This window comes from Lycorma delicatula, chromosome 8 (genome assembly GCF_047948215.1).
Source record: "Lycorma delicatula isolate Av1 chromosome 8, ASM4794821v1, whole genome shotgun sequence".
Lineage (NCBI taxonomy): Eukaryota > Metazoa > Arthropoda > Insecta > Hemiptera > Fulgoridae > Lycorma > Lycorma delicatula.
Genome location: NC_134462.1, coordinates 47,115,809 through 47,138,585, shown reverse-complemented (window position 1 = coordinate 47,138,585; position 22,777 = coordinate 47,115,809). Strand labels below are relative to the sequence as shown.

Here is a 22,777-nt window from a genome sequence, read left to right as displayed (position 1 = left end):
TGATACCTATTTGTATGGATAAAGTTATGTTAAAACTAATCTGAATGCATTATATGATTAATAGATTTGCCATTGTAATATTGACTTCTCGTTTTTACTTTTTATTTGAATGTTTCAAAATCTGTTTCTTCTCCTTTGTACATTTTGCAATAAAAATTTAAGTTTTTTTATTTTTTAAAAGTTAATCACAAAGTTTTATTTATTTTTGTTTTTGTTTTAGTTAACATTATGACCGAGTATGGTGTAAATGAAACAAGTTGTAGAGCAGAATTGGCTGCATATTATGCCTCTAATGACAAAACATTCCCTACCAGTATTGGAGGTGGTTTAGATAAACCCAGAAAAATACAGTTATTATTATATTTGGTAAGTGCACATTTGTATAAGTAATTTTATTAACTACTTTCCATAAACTTGAGAAATTTTTATTTTTATTCTTCAGCAGTTAATGATATCCCTATCCTTAAATTAATCATATGGAGTAGTCCTCATATCTTACCGGAAAATTGCTATCAACTATTGTGTGAAGCTAAATGACAGATAGTTTAAACATAAATAATTACTTAATTAAATCTAAGTACTGTATAAATTGTCTAGGTAACAAATTAGACCATCATTGAAATATAATTTAGATTTACTGTTGTGAAGAATTATGATTTCAAAATGAAAAAGAATAATGTGAGATTTTTTTAATTCTACACATAAAAAATTGTGGTTAGGAATTGTGTTGTAGGTAAAGATTTACTTTGTCTCTTTAATTGCTAATGGAAGGTTCTTAACTGCCTGCTACTAATATGTTTGTTATTGTTTATTGCCTTAATCTTTTAGGTAGTTATTATGACAGATATTTTCATGAATAATACTGAAACAAATGTAGACACATACATGCACTTTTATAAAATAGCGATGTAAAAGTTTAGAGATGGTCTTGAAACTTTAGGTTTCTTTAGGTAATCTAACCTAACTCACTTTAAATTTTGACTGTTTTTTAAGTTTTTTAATGGTACATATTAATATTGTTGAGTTTTGATTGATTGAGCTTTGGTTTGTATTGTTTCATTTATTGGAATTAATAGCAGCGAGAAACATAATGGTACTTTCAGTTGAGGAATGCATTTTTCTTGTTGAACACATTTTTCATGAAAATAACAAGTAAACTGATTTAGTGAACTACAAGTTTTCTGAAGTTTTCCATATATTTTTGTTCCTCACCACAATGCAGTTCAAACTCTTATCAAGAAATTTCAGGCTCTGTTGAAGACGCTGATCTAAACAAACTTCTGAGTGGAAGTCTATCTAAACAAACAGAAGCTGCTTGATATTTTTGATGCTATGGCCAATGTCCATCAAAGTCAATGTGTAAGTTAGCATAACAACAAGGTATTGGATGTGCTACTGCACGTCCAAAAGTTCTTTGTAAAAAAAGAACTGAAACTTTTTCTCCTACAAAGTAATGAATGTTCAAGAACTGAAACTTATAGATCATGCCAAAAAACTAATTTATTGTCAGTGGTTTAAATGTTTTATTGACCAGAATTCCATAAATATTCTTGACATTACAGTTTTTACAGATGAAGCGTGGTTTCATCTGGGAGGGTATATTAATTCACAAAATACACGACTGTGGTCGACAACTAACCACCATGAATTACACAAATAATATTTACATGAAGCAAAATTTGGAGTCTAGGTCAGTGTAACTAGGCCGCGCATTATTATGCTGTTTTAACAAACTTCATTAGTCAGTTAAAAGAAGTGGAAATCAGTCACTATTGGTTCTGACAAAATGGTGCTATAGTGCATATAGCTAACAGGTCAATGACTTTTTTACGAAACGTCTGGTGAATGAATAATTTTGAGCGGATTCATATGTACGAGACATTCTAGTTCATCAGCTGGTTAAAGTTTTTGAAAACAAATTGAAACGTGTGAGAAATTTTCATGAAACAAAACAAATTTAAACATTTTCAACACCTTTTATAAACTGTTTTAGTTATTGTGATATCCGTTTCTATGAAATAATGAAATAAAAATAAAAAGTAATAATTAAGAAAGTTTTGTCATTACAAAACCTGGCCTTGGTGGGCAGGAGTCTTTTCTTACGGCAATTTGCTACATTGAATGGGTCATTGTCTTGATTTATGTTATCACCTCATGAATTTAATGAAGTAACTTTAGAATATTCCCATAACCTTTTAATGGTTTTGTGTGATCACATCTATTAAGAAATTCACAAAATTGTGTTTGGGTTTACTTTCATGCCGGGTGAAACCAGTTTGTTCAATAGATCCAGTGATATATGCATACTATGATTTTATATTTTTTCTCTTTTCAAGAAATACATTTTTTGAAAGTTCATTTCAGATACATTATGTTAAAAATATGTATTTCTAATGAAAATAAAGAAGGTGAAAGGTGGTCCTATTATAAGCAACATACCAAAGTTGGTAATAATTGGTTTATAGTTGTGTTGAAACTTATGAAACCAGAAATTGAAATTAGAATTACAAATGGATTTCAGAAATTTATTATTGTTTTTACAAAATCAATCTTTGAATACAATATTGAAAAAAGGTAAAATCTCAAAAACTGAAGTACCAACAGGTTTGGGCTGTTGTTTTATATTAAGAGAACCACCGTTAGAAAAGGATAGTTTTATCTGGAAGTTTCTGGTGTTGTGTATTGTATACTATACTGGACACTCATATTATGACTGAATAAACTTGGTTCATCCGATTGTTAATTTAAAAAATAATCTATAGCTAATTGTAATAAAAAATAATTTAATTTTAAATTCTGTTATTTAGTAAAGGATTGTGTTCATGAAAAATTGCGGTTTTCAGATTTCAACGGAAATATTCATTTTGACTATCCCTGAATCCATTTCGACTAGTTTTGGTGTAATGTCTGTACGTATCTTGCATAACGCAAAAATGATTTGCCGTAGGATGTTGAAATTTTGGGTTTAGGACTGCTGAACATCTAGTTGTACACCTCCTCTTTTGATTGCAATCAACTGAACCAAAAGTGATCAAAAATCCCAAAAAAGTTTGATTTTTTACATTTTCTTAACTGCTGTAATAATTCCTGATTGAGAGCTTTTCAACAATATATCATAAGTGGTACTTATTTTCATTGGTTCCAGAGTTACAGTCACATAAAAATTTAATTAATGAAATATTTGAATCTTACAAGGGGAAGGCACATCGGTTCAAATTCGACATCTTTTTTTTTAATTTAAATGTATTGGTTTGTTAATAATTGTTAACCTCTGATAGTAAAAAAAATCTACAATAAATAATAATTAAATAAAAAAAAAAAATGAAAAAATATCAGAAGTTATTAATGAAAAAAAATTTTATGTACTTTTCATTTAAAAAATGTATATGTGTAATTTAATAGGCATACAAGTAAGTCAAGTGATGTCCTTATCAGATTTTTTATGTTTTATTTGAAATGAGCCTCAAAAAACACCATGGCACCTGCAGGCCCCAGATTGGACAGCGCTGATCTACACTATTGATTTCTCTGAAACTATTTTTTTACAAATTTTGTGATATTAGTTTCTTTTTAGTGATTGTATATGAAATTGTTGACTTATTTTGTGTATACTTGATTCAGTAAGATAAATTGGGAGAGATTGTTTGATTTTTGTGTATACATTATTGCTTCAAGGTCAAGCATTACCAACCCACCCATTAGTACCAACCTAAAATTTCTCACTTTAGTAGATTAATGAATTCTGTTGTTACCTTTACTGTATGATCAGATGCAATATTTTTTACTTTCATTAGATTTTTAATATTACTATTATTGAACATGTACATAATAATATAATAAATTATATTTTTAAATCCATGTCCAAATGTAATAATCTAAGAACTGAAATGCACATCTCAGTCAGTGGGTTCCGTTTTTGTATTACTATTATTGAAAGTTTGCTAATTAATTGCCATGTATTTCTTTATTTCATTAATTAAATTAAAATTATAGAATTCTGTTATTTTTAAATGAATTTTTTGAATTATTTATTGTAGATCATACACTATAATAATGAGTTTTTAATTTGTTACTTTCAGGCAAGTGAGTATATGAAAGACTACAATTCTTCACATTGTACACAACTTCCGGCAAGTATGTTTGTCATTCCAGAATCTTTAACGTGATTGAATTAATATGTTATAAATTTTATTACTTAGCCGTGTTGATATTTAAGAATGTTTTTACTTAAGAAGTTTCTTTTCTATTGTTTTATGGTATTTATTTACATGTTAGCAAAAATTATTGTGTGTTATTTTGTATTTCTGTAGCCTGTGTTAATGATTGCAATATTTGTTTTTAGAAGGATTTTTCTTTATAGAAGCATTGTCAAATTACAAGAGATTCCTTATAATATTTTTATTAATTTTAGAGAGTGAATTAATTTCTTTTTATGGTGTTAATATTTTTAATAAAATTGATTTAAAGAAAAACTGATTACACAAAGTGTGTTGGAAGTTCTTTTTTTGTAATTGCATATAAAAGAAAATCTTGATTTTTTAGTGGTTTTTTTTTTTTTTTTTTTTTTTTTTTTTGCTGTTACAGAGAATAATTATAGTGATTTATTAATTAGAATTTATATTAAATAGAAAGAAATTTTAAACTCTAGGTAAATTTAGGTCCTGGTCCAGAGGGTAACTTTTACAGTTATGGTTATTTATTATGATAAATAATAACACATGTTGTAACAATTTTAAATGTATAGTATTTACCTTGAAATATAATTACTTAGAATGAATAAGCAAATAATTACTAAGTTAACGTGATAAAGTTTAATCTTAATTAAACTAAATTTTAGTCTTTTGGAATTTTTCCCAAATTTTGATTGAAATTTTTTCCCATGACATTTTAGGTATAGGTACATTCCATCAGATCACCAAATATACAATGTTATTAAAAATATAATGGTATATATATGTTTGTTATATTTAAGATTATTTTTTTAAATCTTTTTACTAAAAAGATTATTTATGCATTGTTATATTACAAATAACTTTAACTGTCAAAATATTTGTTTTTTTAATTTCAAAATATAACTTTTTAAAAGCAGTTTGTGATTAAAAAAATTTGTGATGAAAATATGTTTTTTTTTTTACTTTTGCACAGTTACCTTGTAGAAAATTTTTGCTGTTTGTTGTTTAGTAACAGAAAAAAATTGCTGCCACTTCATGTGCCCAAAGAATGTTTACAAATATAAATTATAATGAAGTCTTCACAGAGTTCTAGTGTTGTTTTCGATTTAACTGATTTACTGTATTTTAAATACGCTTTGTCACTAGGTTGCCCTATTTTGCAGTCGCTAGTCAGGAAACTAGTAAGGAACTAGGAAGCTAGTAAGGAATGAATTTTACCTGTCATTCAAATGTTTTTATACTTATTTCTGATGATAGGTTTCAGTGTAATAGCTATTTTTAAAAAAATTGCTGTTTCAACTCTCAGTAAAACCAGAGAACGATTATGCTCTAGTGAACTATTTGTTTCAACTACACTATTAATATGGTCTGAATATAGTATTAATCAAGGATGGTAAAAGAATTATAAAGGAAAAATAAATTCAATTATAACTGGTAGCAGGTATTACAATACTAATGTTATCTAAAGTTTGGTTCTGTTCATTGAAGTATTGCACTCTCTCTCTTAATGAAATGATGGAAGAGCATTGGCTCTGGTTGTAGCATCGTAGCAATACATATACATACATCATTCCGTTGTTGTCAGATAGAACTACAAAACCCTTGGCAACCATAATCGTTGACTAATTACTATGTGGAGAGTATATGTGTTGTATTTAACTCTTCCTGTGTTTGTACAGCATTACTCATCAATAACACTGTCTAACAAAAATTTTTTTTTAATGTTTCCTTCACTTCATGAGTCAAATCTTTCTAATTTTGGGCTGAGAAAAACAAATATAACAAAGAAAATTTTTTATTAGCTCTAGTTTCTAGTTTTATTGGCTCTAGTTTTCTAGTTTATTAGCTCTAGAGATATACAATAGGTGGAAGTATTTTATTTTAACGGATTAAGAGAAAACGATACATTTTAATTACATATACCAACAACTTAGAAAGTCCATTTGACATATTTTATGACAGTTACATTCTAAGATTTCTTAATTGATGGAAGAATACCTGGCAGTTGGTTGGGTCTGAAGAGAATCATGTGATGGCTTCATGAGATTGTTGTCTTTTGGCTTTCCTGTTGTGAGTTCTGGAGCATCCCTACATACAGGCCAGCAGTAATCCGCAAAGCATTGCTTCATTCCAACGGCCCTGATATCTTTGTTCCATTACAGAAATGTCTGATGTAATCTTTCTCTGTGTTTATCACTGACAGCTCCACAACTAGGAGGGAAAAAATGGAATGGGAATGGGAGGGAAAAAACCAGGTGTGAATGAAGAAAATGGCTTTTAAAGGACATGTTGCATCCGAGTTCATGGTATTTTTGCAGAAGTACTGTCACCAACTGAGTGTAGTTTTCATCTTTTCTGTTGCCTAAAAATCCACAAATGACTCCCTTTAAGGCGTACCTAGCTTCCTTTTCTTTCTTCTCAAAAATTCGGTCAAACGCAGAATCCTTTACAAGTTGTCAAATTTGTGGCCCAACAAAAATACCTTCCTTAACTTTTGCATCACTTGATGTAGGAAATTTGTCTCTTAATTACTTAAAGGCCTGTCCTTCTCAGTTTATACTTTTGACAAAATTTTTCATCAAACCCAGCTTTATATGAAAGGGTGGAAGAACATCTTTTGGGTCCACAAGAGGTTCAGCAACAACATTTTTTTCGCTAGAGTTAAGATTTCTTGCAGGCCAGTCTGCTTGAATATAATGTGATTTCTTATTCCTAATGTCCCATATACATAAAAAGCAGCAGTATTTAGTGTACCCGTTGCATTCCTAATAGAACAGCAATGACTACTTCTAGATTGCCACAGATTTTCCCTTTGTGTTCAGCATATTTGATTGAGTCTAGGAGGACTGCCATGTTTGCATAAGTATCCTTCATGTGAACTCCCAACCCCATAGTGGAAGACACCTGCCTTGTGATGATTCTGGTCACCACCCCCCTGTTCCTAGCCCTGGAGGGAGGTTTTTTATGTGAACTTGAGATGATTCCAGTCGCCACACCATCCCTCCTGTTCCAAGCCCTTTCTTTATGTGAACTGTTGCCTAAATCCGTTTGGCTATACCAGCTTCATCCTTCATATGAACTGCTAGACCAATAGGAATAGAAGGAAAACAGTTGCCATTGTGAAGCAATATAGCTTTCAAACTAAGCTTGGAGGAGTCTACGAATAGCGTCCAATCAGTTGGATCATGATTCAAACTCAAACATTTTATCAAGCCATTAACGTCGCAGCAAACAAGATTGTTTTTCTTCTAAAAAAAAGAAAGCAGATCCCTATGACAATGTCTGTACTGTGAGACCCTGACATCATATTGGAGAAGATTCCATTGCTGTAGTCTTCACCCCAAAAGTTCTGCCTTCTTCAACAAATCAAGGTCTCAAATAAAACCATTCAATTCTGCTTGACTCAATCTGCGCGATTTAACATCTTTTACATCAAAGTCAGTCATGGGAAGTAGATTTCTTCTTTGAGTTCTTCTTCTTTTTTTCCACACTGTTTTCATTTTCTATTTAAAGCTCATAATTTTGGGATGGAGTAGGAACTGGTAAATTATCTGAAAGTGGAATAGGTCGAATAGCAGATAGAAGATTAGGGTATTGAACTGTTCCTCTTTTCAATTGACAATCCAGCCTTTATAGGTGGAGTCAAGCAGAAATAGCAGTTATTTGTATGGTTTGTAGGTTCCCGCCAAACCATAGGCACAGCAAAAGCCATATATGGTTTTTTATTTTTCAGCCATTCTCGTATAACTGAACAAGAGTTGCAACATATATGTGGAGCCCATGACTTATCCTGGTCCCCTACCTTCATACCAAAATAATGCTGATAGGCAATCTTCACAAGAGGCGTCAGACTTTGTTTCTGTGATGAAAATGTCACCACAAATGTAACAAAAATTATTCACTGAATTTACACATTTTTGTGGCATTTTGATTTAACAAATTTTTCACTTCAAAAGCACTTGAAAATTAGAAATTCTGCACTAATTATAACATTAACAATATGAAACTCACAGTCACAGCAACAGTAATATTGTTTATAACCTACAAACAGCTGGGAAACTTGTTTTGTCATTTAACAGGTGCGACAACTCCAAAAATAAAATTAGCCCCAAACTAAAAATGTAGATTGGGTAAAAAATAACATGTAATTATATCTCCAAAGCAAGAGCTGATCAGTTACTTTTATGGTGATTTTTGAATTCAGCAAATGGAAATACATAAAAAAAAGCTATTTTTGAGACTGAAACATTTTCATTGTTGTTGGACAGTGTAATATAAAACAGTACTTTTAAGTACTACTACCAGAAATTACACTAGTCTATACATAAACTGTACGTTTTCTACACAGTATTTTTATATACTATACTGTTTCCAAACTGTGAGGTAAGGTAGTCATTACTGAAATATCTGTTGCTTTTAACACTGCATTCTGAACAGTAGCCATGAATCGGCATGACTCATGTCTTCTTGAAACCATTACAATACAATATTATTTATAAATTTGTATATAATTAGAACTTTTTTGAATTTTTATCATAGTTACTGTACTACATTGAGATGTTCACCAAGTGAACTGGTATATATGGGAAAATAGGTGATCTCTCACGAAGGCCATCTTCTAAGTAGGAAATGAGTGAATATTATATAACATAACAAAATTAAATAAAATTTTTATTTTACTTTTTATTGATAAATGGTTACGTCATTAACCATTTACAATGTTTTTTGTTGCATTAACTGGTTAATGGTTACATCATTAACAAAATTAAATTTTAAGGTATATGTCCTTTACTTGTTATTGATGACATCACTTATGTAGAGGCATAGATGCAAGTGATATATGCAATTAATGCGGATGACTTGATCTGTTGCTTTTTACTTAAGAAAAAATTTGTACTTGTATAAATTAAGTTTTATAATTTAAATATTTTGTCTTAAGTAATTTAAATTATATTAAAATTTATTTAAAATGAAAATTTGTTGTTAATTCATTATTCTAGTTGCATATAATTTTGTCGCCTCTTTGTTTTTTAAAGGAGAAAAATAACTACATGGTTTTTGTTCTTATTATTTTTTAACATTTATTTCAGGTTATACATTTTTTGTTAATTCTTGAATTAAGAAGATTAGTTATATTTGATATGTTTTAAGATGCTTTCAAAACACCTCTTCAAAAATTACAGGTTTTTCTTTTAATAAAAATGTTATGGATGTATTGATTTTTGTTTGAATATAATCAGTTTTTTCTTTAAATGATGTAATTATTTATTTAAACAAACTTTTGTTTAAATGAAGAATATGTTATGTTAAAAAATATTACAGTACTCATGTTACAAAAAAATGATGATTGTGTCCTCTTTCTTCATTAGGTTGTATTCAATAAAATTTAGCCTGAGTTAGTACTGCCTTTCATCAGAACCACACTATTATTATTTTTAATAATCTCTTGAATTCAGGGTGAGTTATTACACCTTTGTGTAGTAAAATATTTTACCTCCTGTAAAGAAGTCATTTTTATATTTTGTTAAATTTGATACTAAATGATAGCATTTTACTGTATGACATACATTGTTGCCCTAATCATATGTACTGGATACTGGACACTTACCTTATAAATTTATTAGAAGCAAATCACAATTGGATACTATTCTGTTAATTTTGAATTAAGTTAATTGCTATTCAAATTAACTAAGTAATTAATTTAAATAAAACATTAATTGCAATTAGGGAATTATATATATTGATTATATAAATACATATTTATTATCTTAAATGTTTTTATTTACAATAGTTATTTCATTTGTTTGAGGAAATTCATGGAACTCTAAAGAATATAATTAACAGAGACCTAAATTTTTAAATACTTGTAACTGTACCAGTTTTTTTTTTTACATCAGAGAAGAATCTCATTGGTGGCAATTTCCATCAATTACAAAAATAGAATGTAGTCCTAAGCCTCTGTTCAGTCTAAAGGTTGAAGAAATTGGATATGATAAAGAGTAAAGCTACCAGACAATAAATACTTCACTCACAAGAATTTCAATCATTATCGTAATCGATCGCGGTTAGTGACAGATGATCTGTTTATATTGAGGTAATTGAAGTTGAATTATTGAATTCAAAATCCTAGAAAAGAGGATTGGATTGTATTGCAACTTTCTTAAGAAAAAAAATCAAAGAATTAAAAAATATGTATTTAAAACAAAAAATGGACAAGTTTATTGGTTCTGAAGTTCTAAAATGTTAGTGAACTGAATTTAAAAGTTGTTTCATTATTGTAATACTGAAAGAAAGTTAATTTATTATGTTAATTATTATAGTATATGTAAAATCTAAAGGCGGGTTCTCCCTCTAAGCTGCCTCTACCCTACTCCTCTAACCTGGCATGTGTAACATGTGCTACTGGTTGCAACAAAAGTAATTTATACATGCTATTAAAAAATAATTCTCATAACTATGACGCCACGTCAAAGAAAATTATAAAATTATTGCCTACAATAAATAAACAACTCATTTCATATACTTTTTATTACATCATTGTTACTATTGATTTATAGCAAAACCAAAGTTTAATATACTTGAAAAAAAATAAATTGTTTCATATATCTTGGACAATATATTAGGCATAAATAATTTTATTTGTAATAATAAATTACCAGAACATATTTCATTACTACAATAGTGGCATCATAATTAGTACGGTGCAAGTTATTACAAATTAATTTATGTGACTTTTGGGATATTATATAGACTGTAAATTAAATATCAGATAAAAATAACAAAAATTTCAGAAAGTGTAGAATGTTATGTTGATGTTATAAATTTAGGTATATTTGAAGTTAATATTTGAAAATGTTACTTTTCTGTTATTTTCTTCTTTAAATATTATGGTAATCTTGGTAGCTCAGCCAGTAGAACAACTGGCTAATTTAATAAATAGTTCATTAGGTCTAATATTTAATTTCTTGCTTAAAGTTTTCAGTTTTAATTAGTTGAAAATTTTCTCTGTGCACTACCACTTATATAAGTTAACATTATTTTTGGTTTTTATTCGTTATATTTTTGTATTTCATCTCAATACCTAAGCAAGCGTATCTAGAAATCATCTACAAAAATAAAATTACACTTATGTAAATAGAAGAAACCGGGGTAGAATTCAGACAATTTTCAGGAGGAGTGATTTTTTTTTCAGTTGAATAATTAAATTAAAAATTCAGCTAATTTCCAATTTGGACATGATTAATTGTAAAGTCAATTTTTGTATATTTTTTGAAAAAAATTGTAAAGAAAACAAAATATATGGTTAACCCATTTTCATCCTGACATAGTCGATGAATAAAAATCTGAATAATCTGGAAATATCAAAAATGTATGATGTGGTTGAGACCACAATAAGCATAGAATTTAAAATTCAGAAGTATATGTAGTAATTATAAATTCAAACTTAAAGTAAGATCAGTTTTGAAGAAAATAGGTCTACAATTCAGTTAAAATAAAACAAGGGATGGATAAGTTTAATGTGCTGTTGTGGCTGCAACAGCTTATGCTTCTATATAAACAGACATATCTCAATTCAGAAAAGTCTGAATTCTCCAATATGAAAAAATTAATAAATCATTTTAAGTTACTTTAACAAACAGAAATTATATGTCTAACCAAAATTATAAAAATAAATTTATGTTAAGTTTTATAAAAAATAAATAATATATTTATTTAAAATAATCCAACATTGAATAAATTGTGTTCCACATGAACATTATACAGATAAATAGGGTTAAACTATATATCTAAATAAACTAGGTTCTATTAACAAAGTTACATCATAGATTCTGAGACATACAACGAGTGGTTTGATTGGAATGAAACAAGATGACGATGTAGCATGTAATATTTTTACACGAGGTAGCATGCTAGAATACAAAAGCTCTTGAATATGTGGAGTAACATAACAATGGATTTTTTAGAATGTAAGGAACATTATAGCTTTATCTAAATAAAAAAAAAATTATTAAATTTTGTTTTGTAATGTTTCCATATTTAAGTGTTCATAAATTTTTAGTTAACTTTTAACTTGAAAATCTGATCGCACTTAGTAAGGGAAAATCTTAATAAACTGGGCTTATTATTAACCAAGCTGTCCTAATAATAATAATAGAAATTCTGTAGGGTTACACTGTGTACAATCTACAATGTACACAGAATCTGATTATAATTTAACTTTTATACTGGGAAATTACTACCGGTTTGCTCCCTGCATATGAAGGATTGATTCTTTATTTCCAACTTTATTTCTACTAAACAAGAATAGCTTCTTTTGTAATAAAACAAGAAACTGTCATGCTAACTTTTATGTCGATCACGTAGTGGGTCATGAATATTATAGATTATGATAATGAGAAGAGTACAGCTTGTAAACTATACTAAATTTGATTAGTAAACAATAGTAGGTAGAAGACGATTATTGATCATTAAACAATCATGTTAAATACTGTTAGTTTCAAATTAAATGCAACAATCATCTCTGAATGATTATTGAATTGAATTGAATTCACTGTCGCATAAGAAAAACCAGTCTCATAATATCATTAGCTATATTAATTTTATTGCTGTGTTAAATGGAATAAAATGTTTATTATGAAGGAGGTTAGCCATAACAATTTTACACTGCTGTTTCCCTTTTTTTCTTAAATTAGTATTCATAGTACATTTATGAATATTGATGACATGTTAACTATTTGCATAAATGTAGAATTGAAGAAATTAATTACAGATGAAAAAATGTTAATAATTGGTAAATGAATAAAACTATAAAAGTGTTGTAAAATTTTGTAACATTTATTTATTTTACTTTTTATAATCTGTTTGCGTGCCATTGTTAGGAAGCATTAAAAGGAGAGAAACCATTATTTCATTTCTTGTTGAAGAGTCAGTGAATTATACTGGTAGAACCAAATTTTGGACCTCAACAATCAGACAAGCAGTGTTTTTATTTTTATTATCTTTTTATACACTCATTTTTTGTTTTTTGGCCCTGAGAAATTTTATAAAAAAAATTTCGGCAGTCCTTTATTTCTTCAAATTAATTTTATTATTATTTTTTTAATTATGTACATAAATTGATTGTATTAGTATTATGACATATCTCAGTTATGTGTGATGCCGACTTAGTTCTCTTCTTTAGCACAAATTGGAATGCACATGTGATTCTTTTTCAATCGTCGTTATGTGTTTGTATGTAATAATTTATTGTGGTGTCAGTCCAATTTGACACTTGATATAATGTAATATAAATTGCCAGTATTTTATCATTACTTACTTACTATTATTATTAATGTGTATAAATTAAAATTAACTATAGTTAAAATTTATAATTTTAAGAAATAATTGCAAATTGCAACAGGTATAAATATAATAATAAATAATAATTATTATTATGTATTATTATTAATTAATTAATTACTAATTATACTTAATAATTATTACCATTCAGTGCATTAAAGTGTTGACATTAATATCAGTGTTTTCATTACTTTTTTGTTTTATTATTTTCAGTCCAGACCAATAAAATGTTAATAAATATTTTGTAATATTCGCTAATTTGCTATTTTATTTTATACTTTTTGTTCTGAGCACCCATATAATTCCCAAATTCTTCATCAAAAACTGTTCTATGCAGTTTTGTAATTTAAAAAATTTTAAATTTTTAATTAAATATGGCTTATAGTTATGGCTTATAGTTATAGTTATGGCTATAGTTAATGAATTTAGTAATGCAGAGTAAAGGTGCTTGCAACAAGAAAAAAAATAATAAGGCAGCAAAATAGCGATCATTTTGAAATATTTATTAATTTATTCTGATTTTAGTTTTCATTTTGATAAAATATTTATCTATATAATATTATCCATATGACAAAGACCGATTGAAGGTAATAAACATTACCTTCAAGGTTGATGGAAGGTAATAAACATATGCCAAATAACTTACTACATTTTATACCATAAGAATCAGGCAGTCCTACCATCAGCTTCAAAAATTGTGTATGGACTCCAGATTATTTTTAAGGGAAAAAAGATCCAGATTTTATTTTAAGGGAAAACTTACCCATTTTCCCTTCAAGTTATGCAAACAATTTTCTTGATTCCTCTACATCCCAAACGTGATCCTGCATGACTTACCCTGTTTTTATTTAGCTGGAAGAACTGAACGAATGGATAACCTGCTAGTGGAGTGCCTCAAATTTGGATGGCAACTGTGTCAAGTAATAATAGAGATACATAATTAATTTATATACATAAAATCAGATTTTCTTTTCTTTTTTTCACCTTTTGAGAGTCAGTTCTAGAATAGCTCTCATAGTTAGATAGACCTCATAATATGAGGGTAAGTCAATTATTATCTGCTATGTAGTTATAAATTTTATTGCAAATAGGAATCTTACATGTATATCATTTTTCAACATAGTCCCCCTTGCATTTCAACACACTTGGTCCATTGTTGCACAAGCTTCCTGATGCCCTCATAAAAAAAGGTTTTCGGTTGAGCTGCGAGCTAGGAATGCACCGCTTCTTTCGCTGTTTCATCTGAGGTAAATTGATGGCCCTGCTATCTGCTATGTAGTTATAAATTTTATTGCAAATAGGAATCTTACATGTATATCATTTTTCAACATAGTCCCCCTTGCATTTCAACACACTTGGTCCATTGTTGCACAAGCTTCCTGATGCCCTCATAAAAAAAGATTTTCGGTTGAGCTGCGAGCTAGGAATGCACCGCTTCTTTCGCTGTTTCATCTGAGGTAAATTGATGGCCCCTTAATGCCTCTTTGAGTCAACCAAACAAGTGGTAGTCAGAAGGGGCAAGATCAGGATCATACGGAGGAGCCATTACTTCAAAGTTGAGTTTCTGGAGCGTTTCAGCAGTATGTGAACGGGCATTGTCGTACAACAACACAACACCTTTCAAAAGCAGTCCTTGGCATTTGCTTTGAATTGCAGGCTTCAGCTTGGCAGTAAACATGTCACTGTAATGCGCACTGTTTTGTCGTGCCCCTTTCATCATAATGTTTCATTACTGGGCCCAAAAAACCATAAGCATCAGTTTTCCTGTGGATGTTTGGGTCTAGAACTTCTTTTGCAGGGCTAATTTGGATGTTTCCATTCCATACTGTGCCGTTTACTCTCTGGCTCGTAATGATGGATCCATGTTTCGTCACCAGTGATGATTCTGTCTAAGAAGAATCTGTCCCGTTCATTACCATAGCGATCCAAATGTTTTTGGCAGATGTCCAAGCACGTTTGTTTATGCAACTGTGTGAGTTGCTTTGGAACCCATCTTGCACAGACTTTATGAAACCCAAGTCTGTTGTGGATGATTTTGTAGGCAGGACTGTGACTAATTTGTGGATAATGTGCCACTTCATCAATAGTTACTCGTCTGTCTAAGAAAACCATGTTATTTGCACGCTCAATGTTTTCCTCATTTGTGGTGGTAATTGGTCGTCCGGCTCCTTTATCGTGCGTAACACTTGTGCGACCATTTTTGAATTTTTCAATCCATTTATAGACACTCCCTTGCTGCAACACACTGTTACCGTACTGTACCAAAAGTCTTCAATGAATTTTGGCCCCTGATACACCTTCTGACCACAAACAACGGATCGCTGAATGTTGCTCTTCTTTGGTGCAAACAGAAAGCGGAGCAGCCATGGTTAATAGCAGGGCAGCAATAATGGAACTAACCTAGCAGCTGAAACCTGCACAGACATAACAACAATTAAACCACGCATGCGTCATCTACGCAACACGACAGTACTACCAACATAAACAAGAATATAACTAAATTGCAGATAATAATTGACTTACCCTCATATTTAGATTATTTTCAGTTTTCTTTTAACAGCTGTTAGACATTGCTATGCTTACTTATATACTATTTTTTTATAATATTATTAATTCCAAGATGAGTTGTGTAATTAAACATACAAAAGTAATTCTTTGTAATAATTTTTTTTAAAAATCAGATTTTAAGAATATATTCATTTGACTGAATTCTAAATTATTTCTTCTTGTTTATTTCTTTATTAATTGGTCAGTATTCAACTCACTTTATCGTGGGATGTATTTGACATTTATAAAAAAAAAGGTCTTCAATCATGAAAAGAATTAATAAATTTTAATTTACAGTACTATAGGCTTATTCATGAACAGTATGTTTAATTCAAACTGGCAGATGGCACTCAATAGCTGCACACTCGCATTCAGTACTCAATATATAACCTAAGCACATGCATTCAAATCTCTTCACCACTTGATGCTATGCTTACAAATAAAATTTTCTGCTACTAGTAGTTTATACTCCTCGTTAAAGAATAAAAATAATTTAATAATAATGTTTTGTAAAATCAAAAAGTAATGTAACTTTGCTAAAAAATCTGGAAAAGTGACATATATTATTACCTGTTAGCCTTGTTGTATATGCTCCTTTCAAAGTAAAAAGTTTTTTTTTGTATATGATCTTGTTTCATTTTTATTTATACGGAACATGTTTTATAAAAAATATAAATTAATAAATGAAACCAACTGCAATTAAATATACACATGAATTAAACAGTACTTTTTACCTTCACTAGTACGAGGGATATTTTTTTTTCAAGGTCCGATCGGTCGCGAAATAAAAACCCGGGCAAAAATCGAGTGAACCTTTGCTCATATATGTTGCGCAGCATCTCTAGTGTGGCCTTCAATCACACCGCTTCACTTCGTTTAGTTCTGAACATGCAGCTAGCACGTAAACATGTCTACAACAATAACATCTCCCGCAAAGTGTGAAGTGCGTGCGATAATTCAATTTCTTCGGGCTGAGGGGTGTAATGCAGCTGAAATTCATCAACGAATAAGTAATGTGAACAGTGAAACTTCAATGAGTGACAGCAAAGTGCGACAATGGTGCAGGAACTTTAAAGCAGGACGTACAGATGTTTATGATGCAGGCGATCAGGGAAGGAAGCAAGTATAAACCGATGATCTCATTGAGCGAGTGGATGAGGCAATTCGAGAAAATCATCAGTTCACAATTTCTGTATTGAGTGATTTGTTTCCTGAAATTTCAAGGTCAGCTCTCTACACCATTGTGAGTGAGAGACTTCAGTACCTCAAACTGTGTGCGAGATGGGTTCCCAAGATGCTGTTTGACCATCACAAAACAATGAGAATGGACGCCCCCTTAACGTTTCTACAGCGCTACCACAACAAAGGAGAAGATTTTTTGAACAAAATTGTCACTTGAGCTTACATGTTAATACTATGGGATTTAAGTCAATGTGATAATTTGGTAAGTGTAACCGTAGCATTGGTAAATGTAAGCATATAGTTCTGTGTTCTATGCTATTCATCTAATTTGAATTTTTTTGTCTTTTCCTTATCGTTTCATTATCTTGCAAGATTCCACTTTTAACATAAAATCTTCCCCTAAACTAATTTTCTTTTTCTTTAGTCAGTCAACTGTATAATTTTTGTTGGAAAATTTGCTACCTTATCTTCTTGGGTGTAATGGTACTGTTGGTCTTGTGTTTATTAATTGAACAATCTTCAGATGAATAAAAATTTATTACTGTGCACTAATGAAATTGCTTGTGCCAGTTGCTTTCTTTTCAGTGCTTTTCTGTTTCTGAGATGACAATGGTTTTAAAGTTAATGGCTCTTTTTTAATTCTTACAACAATTCTTTTAGACATCCCGGTACCATTTATGGTCTGTTGTAATTTTTTTTTAATTAATAATAAAAGTACTGACTTGCTTCTTCAGTCATAAATTTCACAACATTTACAGTAACGTTTTTTGTTTGTTTAGCTATAAATGTCTTTACCGCCTAATCTAGACATTATCTAGACTTGTAAAGGAAACATTAAAAAGTTAAACAACAAAGTATAAATAAAATCAAGATACTGTTGAACAAAATTAATAAAAACATAAACACTAGTTTAAAAAACACTAATAGAAGCAGCCATAAACATAAAAAAATAATAATACTTATTATACATTTACATAATTACCACAGATGCAATGAGAACACTGAATATTTTTTCTAGATGTAAATAAAAAATAATACAAGAGAAAATTTCTTTATAGTAGTATAAGACAGGAAACTAATAATAGTGATGATGTATTGTGCTGATGTAGCCTAGATGCATTATGGCAATGAATTGATTTATTATTAATAGAGTACAGTTTTGTTTTGAGGTTATACCTTTGTTTTTCCTGTTTAGCCTCTGGGAATTACCATTCAGGTATTGCTTTAGAAGATGAATGAGGATTATATGTATGAGTGTCAATGAAGTGTAGTCTTTACAATCTCAGTTCAACCATTCCTGAGATGTGTGGTTAATTGAAACCCAACTACCAAAGAATACGGGTATCCACGATCTAGTATTCAAATATGTAAAAGTAACTGATTAACTAGGACTTGAATGCTGGAACTCTTGACATCCAAATCAGCTGATCTGTGAAGACATCTTCACCACTAGACCAACTCGACGGGTTTTGTTTTGAGGTTGTATTGTTTTAAGTAAACAAAAATATCAGAGGTTGTCATTTGTTAATTCTTCAGCTTAAAATGAACAAGCTGTTCCTGATTCATAAATTGCACAATATTCATAATACATCTCAAAAGTACACCTTTTATTTTAGATACTATGTTTCCATACGGTTTTATTTTTAAATCATGGACTCAGAGGACTGGCCGTTAGTATATAGATACTTAGCCAGATGAAAACAAGAACTAGTTATTAACTGTAATGATCTAGGAAGCAGTGACTATTTGTATTAATCTTTACTTACTTAGTTCATGTATTTTTATTTTTAATAAACTACTCCTGGTCGCAAAGTTTCTAGAGCAAGAGGTCAACCTTAAAATTAGCTCCTAAATTTAGGCAGTCTAACCAGCACACCCAAATTTATCCACACGCACTTAAAAACTCATGTGACACCTCCCCTGGACCTGACAACATTTGTCTGTGTGTGCTCACACACCATCTCAATGCAGTACTACAACACCTGTTATTTATAGTGATTTATTCTCTGCATAAGTCTTCCTACTCATCTGGTCAGAAGTCATTGTCGTACCATTACTTAAACCTGGTAAAGTTAAGGCATGCCCCTCACCTACCGCCCAATATCCTTGACAAGCATTTTATGCAAAGTGATGGAAAGAATGGTGAACCACAAGCTTACATGGTACTTAGAAAAACATTGGGTTTATCTCCAGAACAATGTGGTTTCCACCAAGGATGATCTTCCATTGACCATTTAGTGTCACTGCATACAGCTATTCAAAATGCTTACTACTAAGCCCAGAGCCATTTCACTATTTTCTTTGATATAAGGAAGGTGTATGATATGGCCTGGTGACATGATATTCTAAAACACGTAAATAATAGGGAGTCAAGGGCAATATGCTTGCTTTTATTAGGGGTTTCTTAAATGACTGAACTTTCCGAGTTCATGTTGGAGAATTTTTATCAATTTTTACCTTTGAGAATGGAGTGCCTCAAGGAAATGTATTAAGTCCACCTTGTTTGTTATAGCCATCAACAGTATTACTAAATGTGTGCAACCACCTGTATAGTATTCTTTATTTGTTAATGATTTTTTTGTATGTATTACGTCCCGTTCAACAGTCACCACAGAGAGATTACTACAGAACACTATATCTTGCCTTGAAGCTTGGTCCAAGGTTTCATCTTTTCACTTGATAAAACAAAATTTTCTCGCCCGTGGGACCCTTTTATTCCACAAGTCTTTCTTAACGGAGAGCTGATTGCAATCTCTCCTGATGCCAAGTTTTTAGGTTTACTTTTTGATAGCCGCCTTATGTTGGTCAAACACATCAAACAAATAAAAACAAAATGTTCCAAACTTTTAGATAGCTGTGAGTCCTTAGCAACACCAATTGGAGAACCGATCAGTCATATACAAGTATATTACATTTTTATTATTCCTCAGTTTGTTCTCACTCTCGAGAACGAGAGAGAGAAAAACACAGAGAGAGAAAGAGAAAGACAGTGACAGACAGAGAGAGAGAAAGAGTGAGTGTGACAGAGATAGAGAGAGACGGACAGAGAGAGAGAAAGAGAGAGAGAGGCAGAGACAGAGAGAGCGTGAGAGACAGATAGAAAGTGACAGAGAGAGAGAGAGTGACAAAGAGGGATAGAGACAGAGAGAGAAATAGAGCGAGGCGAAAAAACAGAGAGAGAGATTGACAGAGAGAGAACAAGAGAGCGAGTAAGAGAAGAGAGACAGAGAGAGAAAGACAGAGACAGAGAGACAGATAAAAACAGAGAGAGAGGCAGATAGAGAAAGGCAGAGAGTGAGAAAGACAGAGAGAGAGAGAGAGACAGAGCGAGCGTGAGAGGCAGACAGAGAGAGAGAGAGAGTGAGAGAAAGTGAAAGAGAGAGTGAGAGAGAGAGAGACCGAGAGAAGGAAAGAGAAAGACAGATACAGCGTCACAGACAGAGACAAAGAGAGAGAGAGAAAGAGTTAGAGAGACAGAGACAGATAAAGACAGAGATATAGGCAGAGAGAGAAAGAGATAGAGAGAGACACAGTGACAGAGAGTTAGAGAGACAGAGATATAGGCAGAGAGAGAGAGAGTGAGTCAGAGTAAGAGAGTGAGTCATAGAGAGGAAGAGAGAGACACAGTGACAGAGACAGATAAAGACAGAGATATAGGCAGAATGAGAGAGAGAGAGACAGAGCGAGAGAGAGAGTCAGTGAGAAAGAAAGACAGAGAGACAGCGATAGAGAGAGAGAGAAGGAAAGAGAAAGACAGAGTCACAGACGGAGAGAGAGACAGAGATACAGAGTGAGCGAGAGAGATTGACAGAGCGAGTCTGAGAAAAAACATAGAGACAAAGAGAAGAGAGAGAGAACAAGAGAGAGTGAGAGACAGAGATAGGGAGAGAGAGTGACAGAGAGAGAGAGAGAGAGTGAGAAAGAGACAACAACAGTGACAGAGAGAGACAGACAGACAGAGTAAGAGTGTGAGAGAGAAAGAGACAGACAGAGAGAAAGAGAGAGTGAGAGAGACAGAGAGAATGTGAGAGGCACATATAGAGAGAGAGTGGCAGAGAGAGAGAGAGAGTGTGAGAGACAGAGGCAGAGACAAAGACAGGCGAAAAGACAGTGACAGACAGAGAAAGAGAGAGAGAGACAAAGAGGGATAGAGACAGAGTGAGAGACAGACAGAGACAGCGACAGTGACACTAACACAGAGACAGGGAGAGAGAGAGAGTGAGAGAACGAGAGAGAGAAAAACACAGATAAAGACAAAGAGTGAGAGAGAGAGAGACACAGAGATAGAGAGAAAGAGAGAGTGAGACAGAGATAGAGAGAGAGGGAAAGAGAGAGTGAGGCAGAGACAGAGAGAGCGTGAGAGACAGATAGAAAGTGACAGTGAGAGAGAGTGACAAAGTGGGATAGAGACAGAGTGAGAGAGAGAGACAGAGACAGAGAGAAAAATAGAGAGAGGCGAAAAGCAGAGAGAGAGAGAGAGAGAGATTGACAGAGAGAGAACGAGAGAGAGAAAAACTCAGAGAGAGAAAGAGACAGAGACAGAGAGCGAGTAAAAGAGTGAGAGAGAGAGACAGCGACAGAGACAAAGAGAGATAAAGAGACAATGAGGGAGAGACAGAGAGAGCGTGAGAGGCAGACAGAGAGAGAGAGAGAGAGAGAGAGAAGATAGACAGATAGATAATGAAAGAGAGAGTGATAGAGACAGAGAGAGAGAGAGAGAGAGAGAGAGACACACACACACAAAGAGAAGAGAGAGAGTGAGAGACAGTGATAGGGAGAGAGAGAGAGACAGAACGAGCGAGAGTGGGAGACAGAGGTAGGGAGAGAGAGAGCGATAGAGAGAGAGAGAGAAAGAGACAACAACAGTGACAAAGAGAGACAGTGATAGTGAGAAAGAGAAAGAGCGACAGAGGGAGAGAGAGACAGACAGATTAAGAGTGTGAGAGAGAAAGAGAGACACAGAGAGAAAGAGACAGACAGAGAGTGAGACACACAGAGAAAGAGACAGACAGACAGTGAGACACACACAAAAAGAGCGAGAGAGATAGAAAGTGGGATACAGAGATAGAGAGAGAGACAGAGTGAGACAGGTACAGAGACAGAAAGAGAGAAAGTGACAGACAGAGAGAAAGTGAGAGAGAGACACACACACAAAGAGAGAGAGAGAGAGAGAGAGTGAGACAGAGATAGAGAGAGACAGACAGAGAGAGAGAAATAGAGAGAGGCGAAAAGACAGAGAGAGAACAAGAGAAAGAAAAACACAGAGAGAGAGATTGAGAAAGAGAGAGACAGAGACAGAGAGACAGATAAAAACGGAGAGACAAAGACAGGGAGAGAGACAAAGAGAGAGAGAGAGAGAGAATGAGAGAGAGAGGGAGACAGAGAGAGAGAAGATAGACAGATAGAAAGTGCAAGAGAGAGAGAGAGAGAGAAAGAGTGTGAACATAAATAATATTTTTTTGAAATATCTCGACTCCACTGTCTTTAGCAGGTTCATGTCTTGCAAGAATAACGTAACTAAAATTTATTCTGAATAT

At 31.9% G+C, this 22,777-nt stretch overlaps 1 protein-coding gene across 1 annotated transcript in view; it reads left to right on the top strand.

Annotated features, from left to right (window-relative positions):
* Nucleotides 1-4,472, top strand: part of LOC142329271 (phosphatidylserine lipase ABHD16A) — a 48,799-nt gene extending 44,327 nt beyond the window's left edge. The window contains exons 11-12 of the mRNA XM_075373703.1: nt 221-366; nt 4,080-4,472. Coding sequence (XP_075229818.1) covers nt 221-366; nt 4,080-4,166 — 233 coding nt within the window. The 3' untranslated portion in view covers nt 4,167-4,472. The remainder of the gene's footprint in view (nt 1-220; nt 367-4,079) is intronic.
* Nucleotides 4,473-22,777: the final 18,305 nt, after the last annotated feature.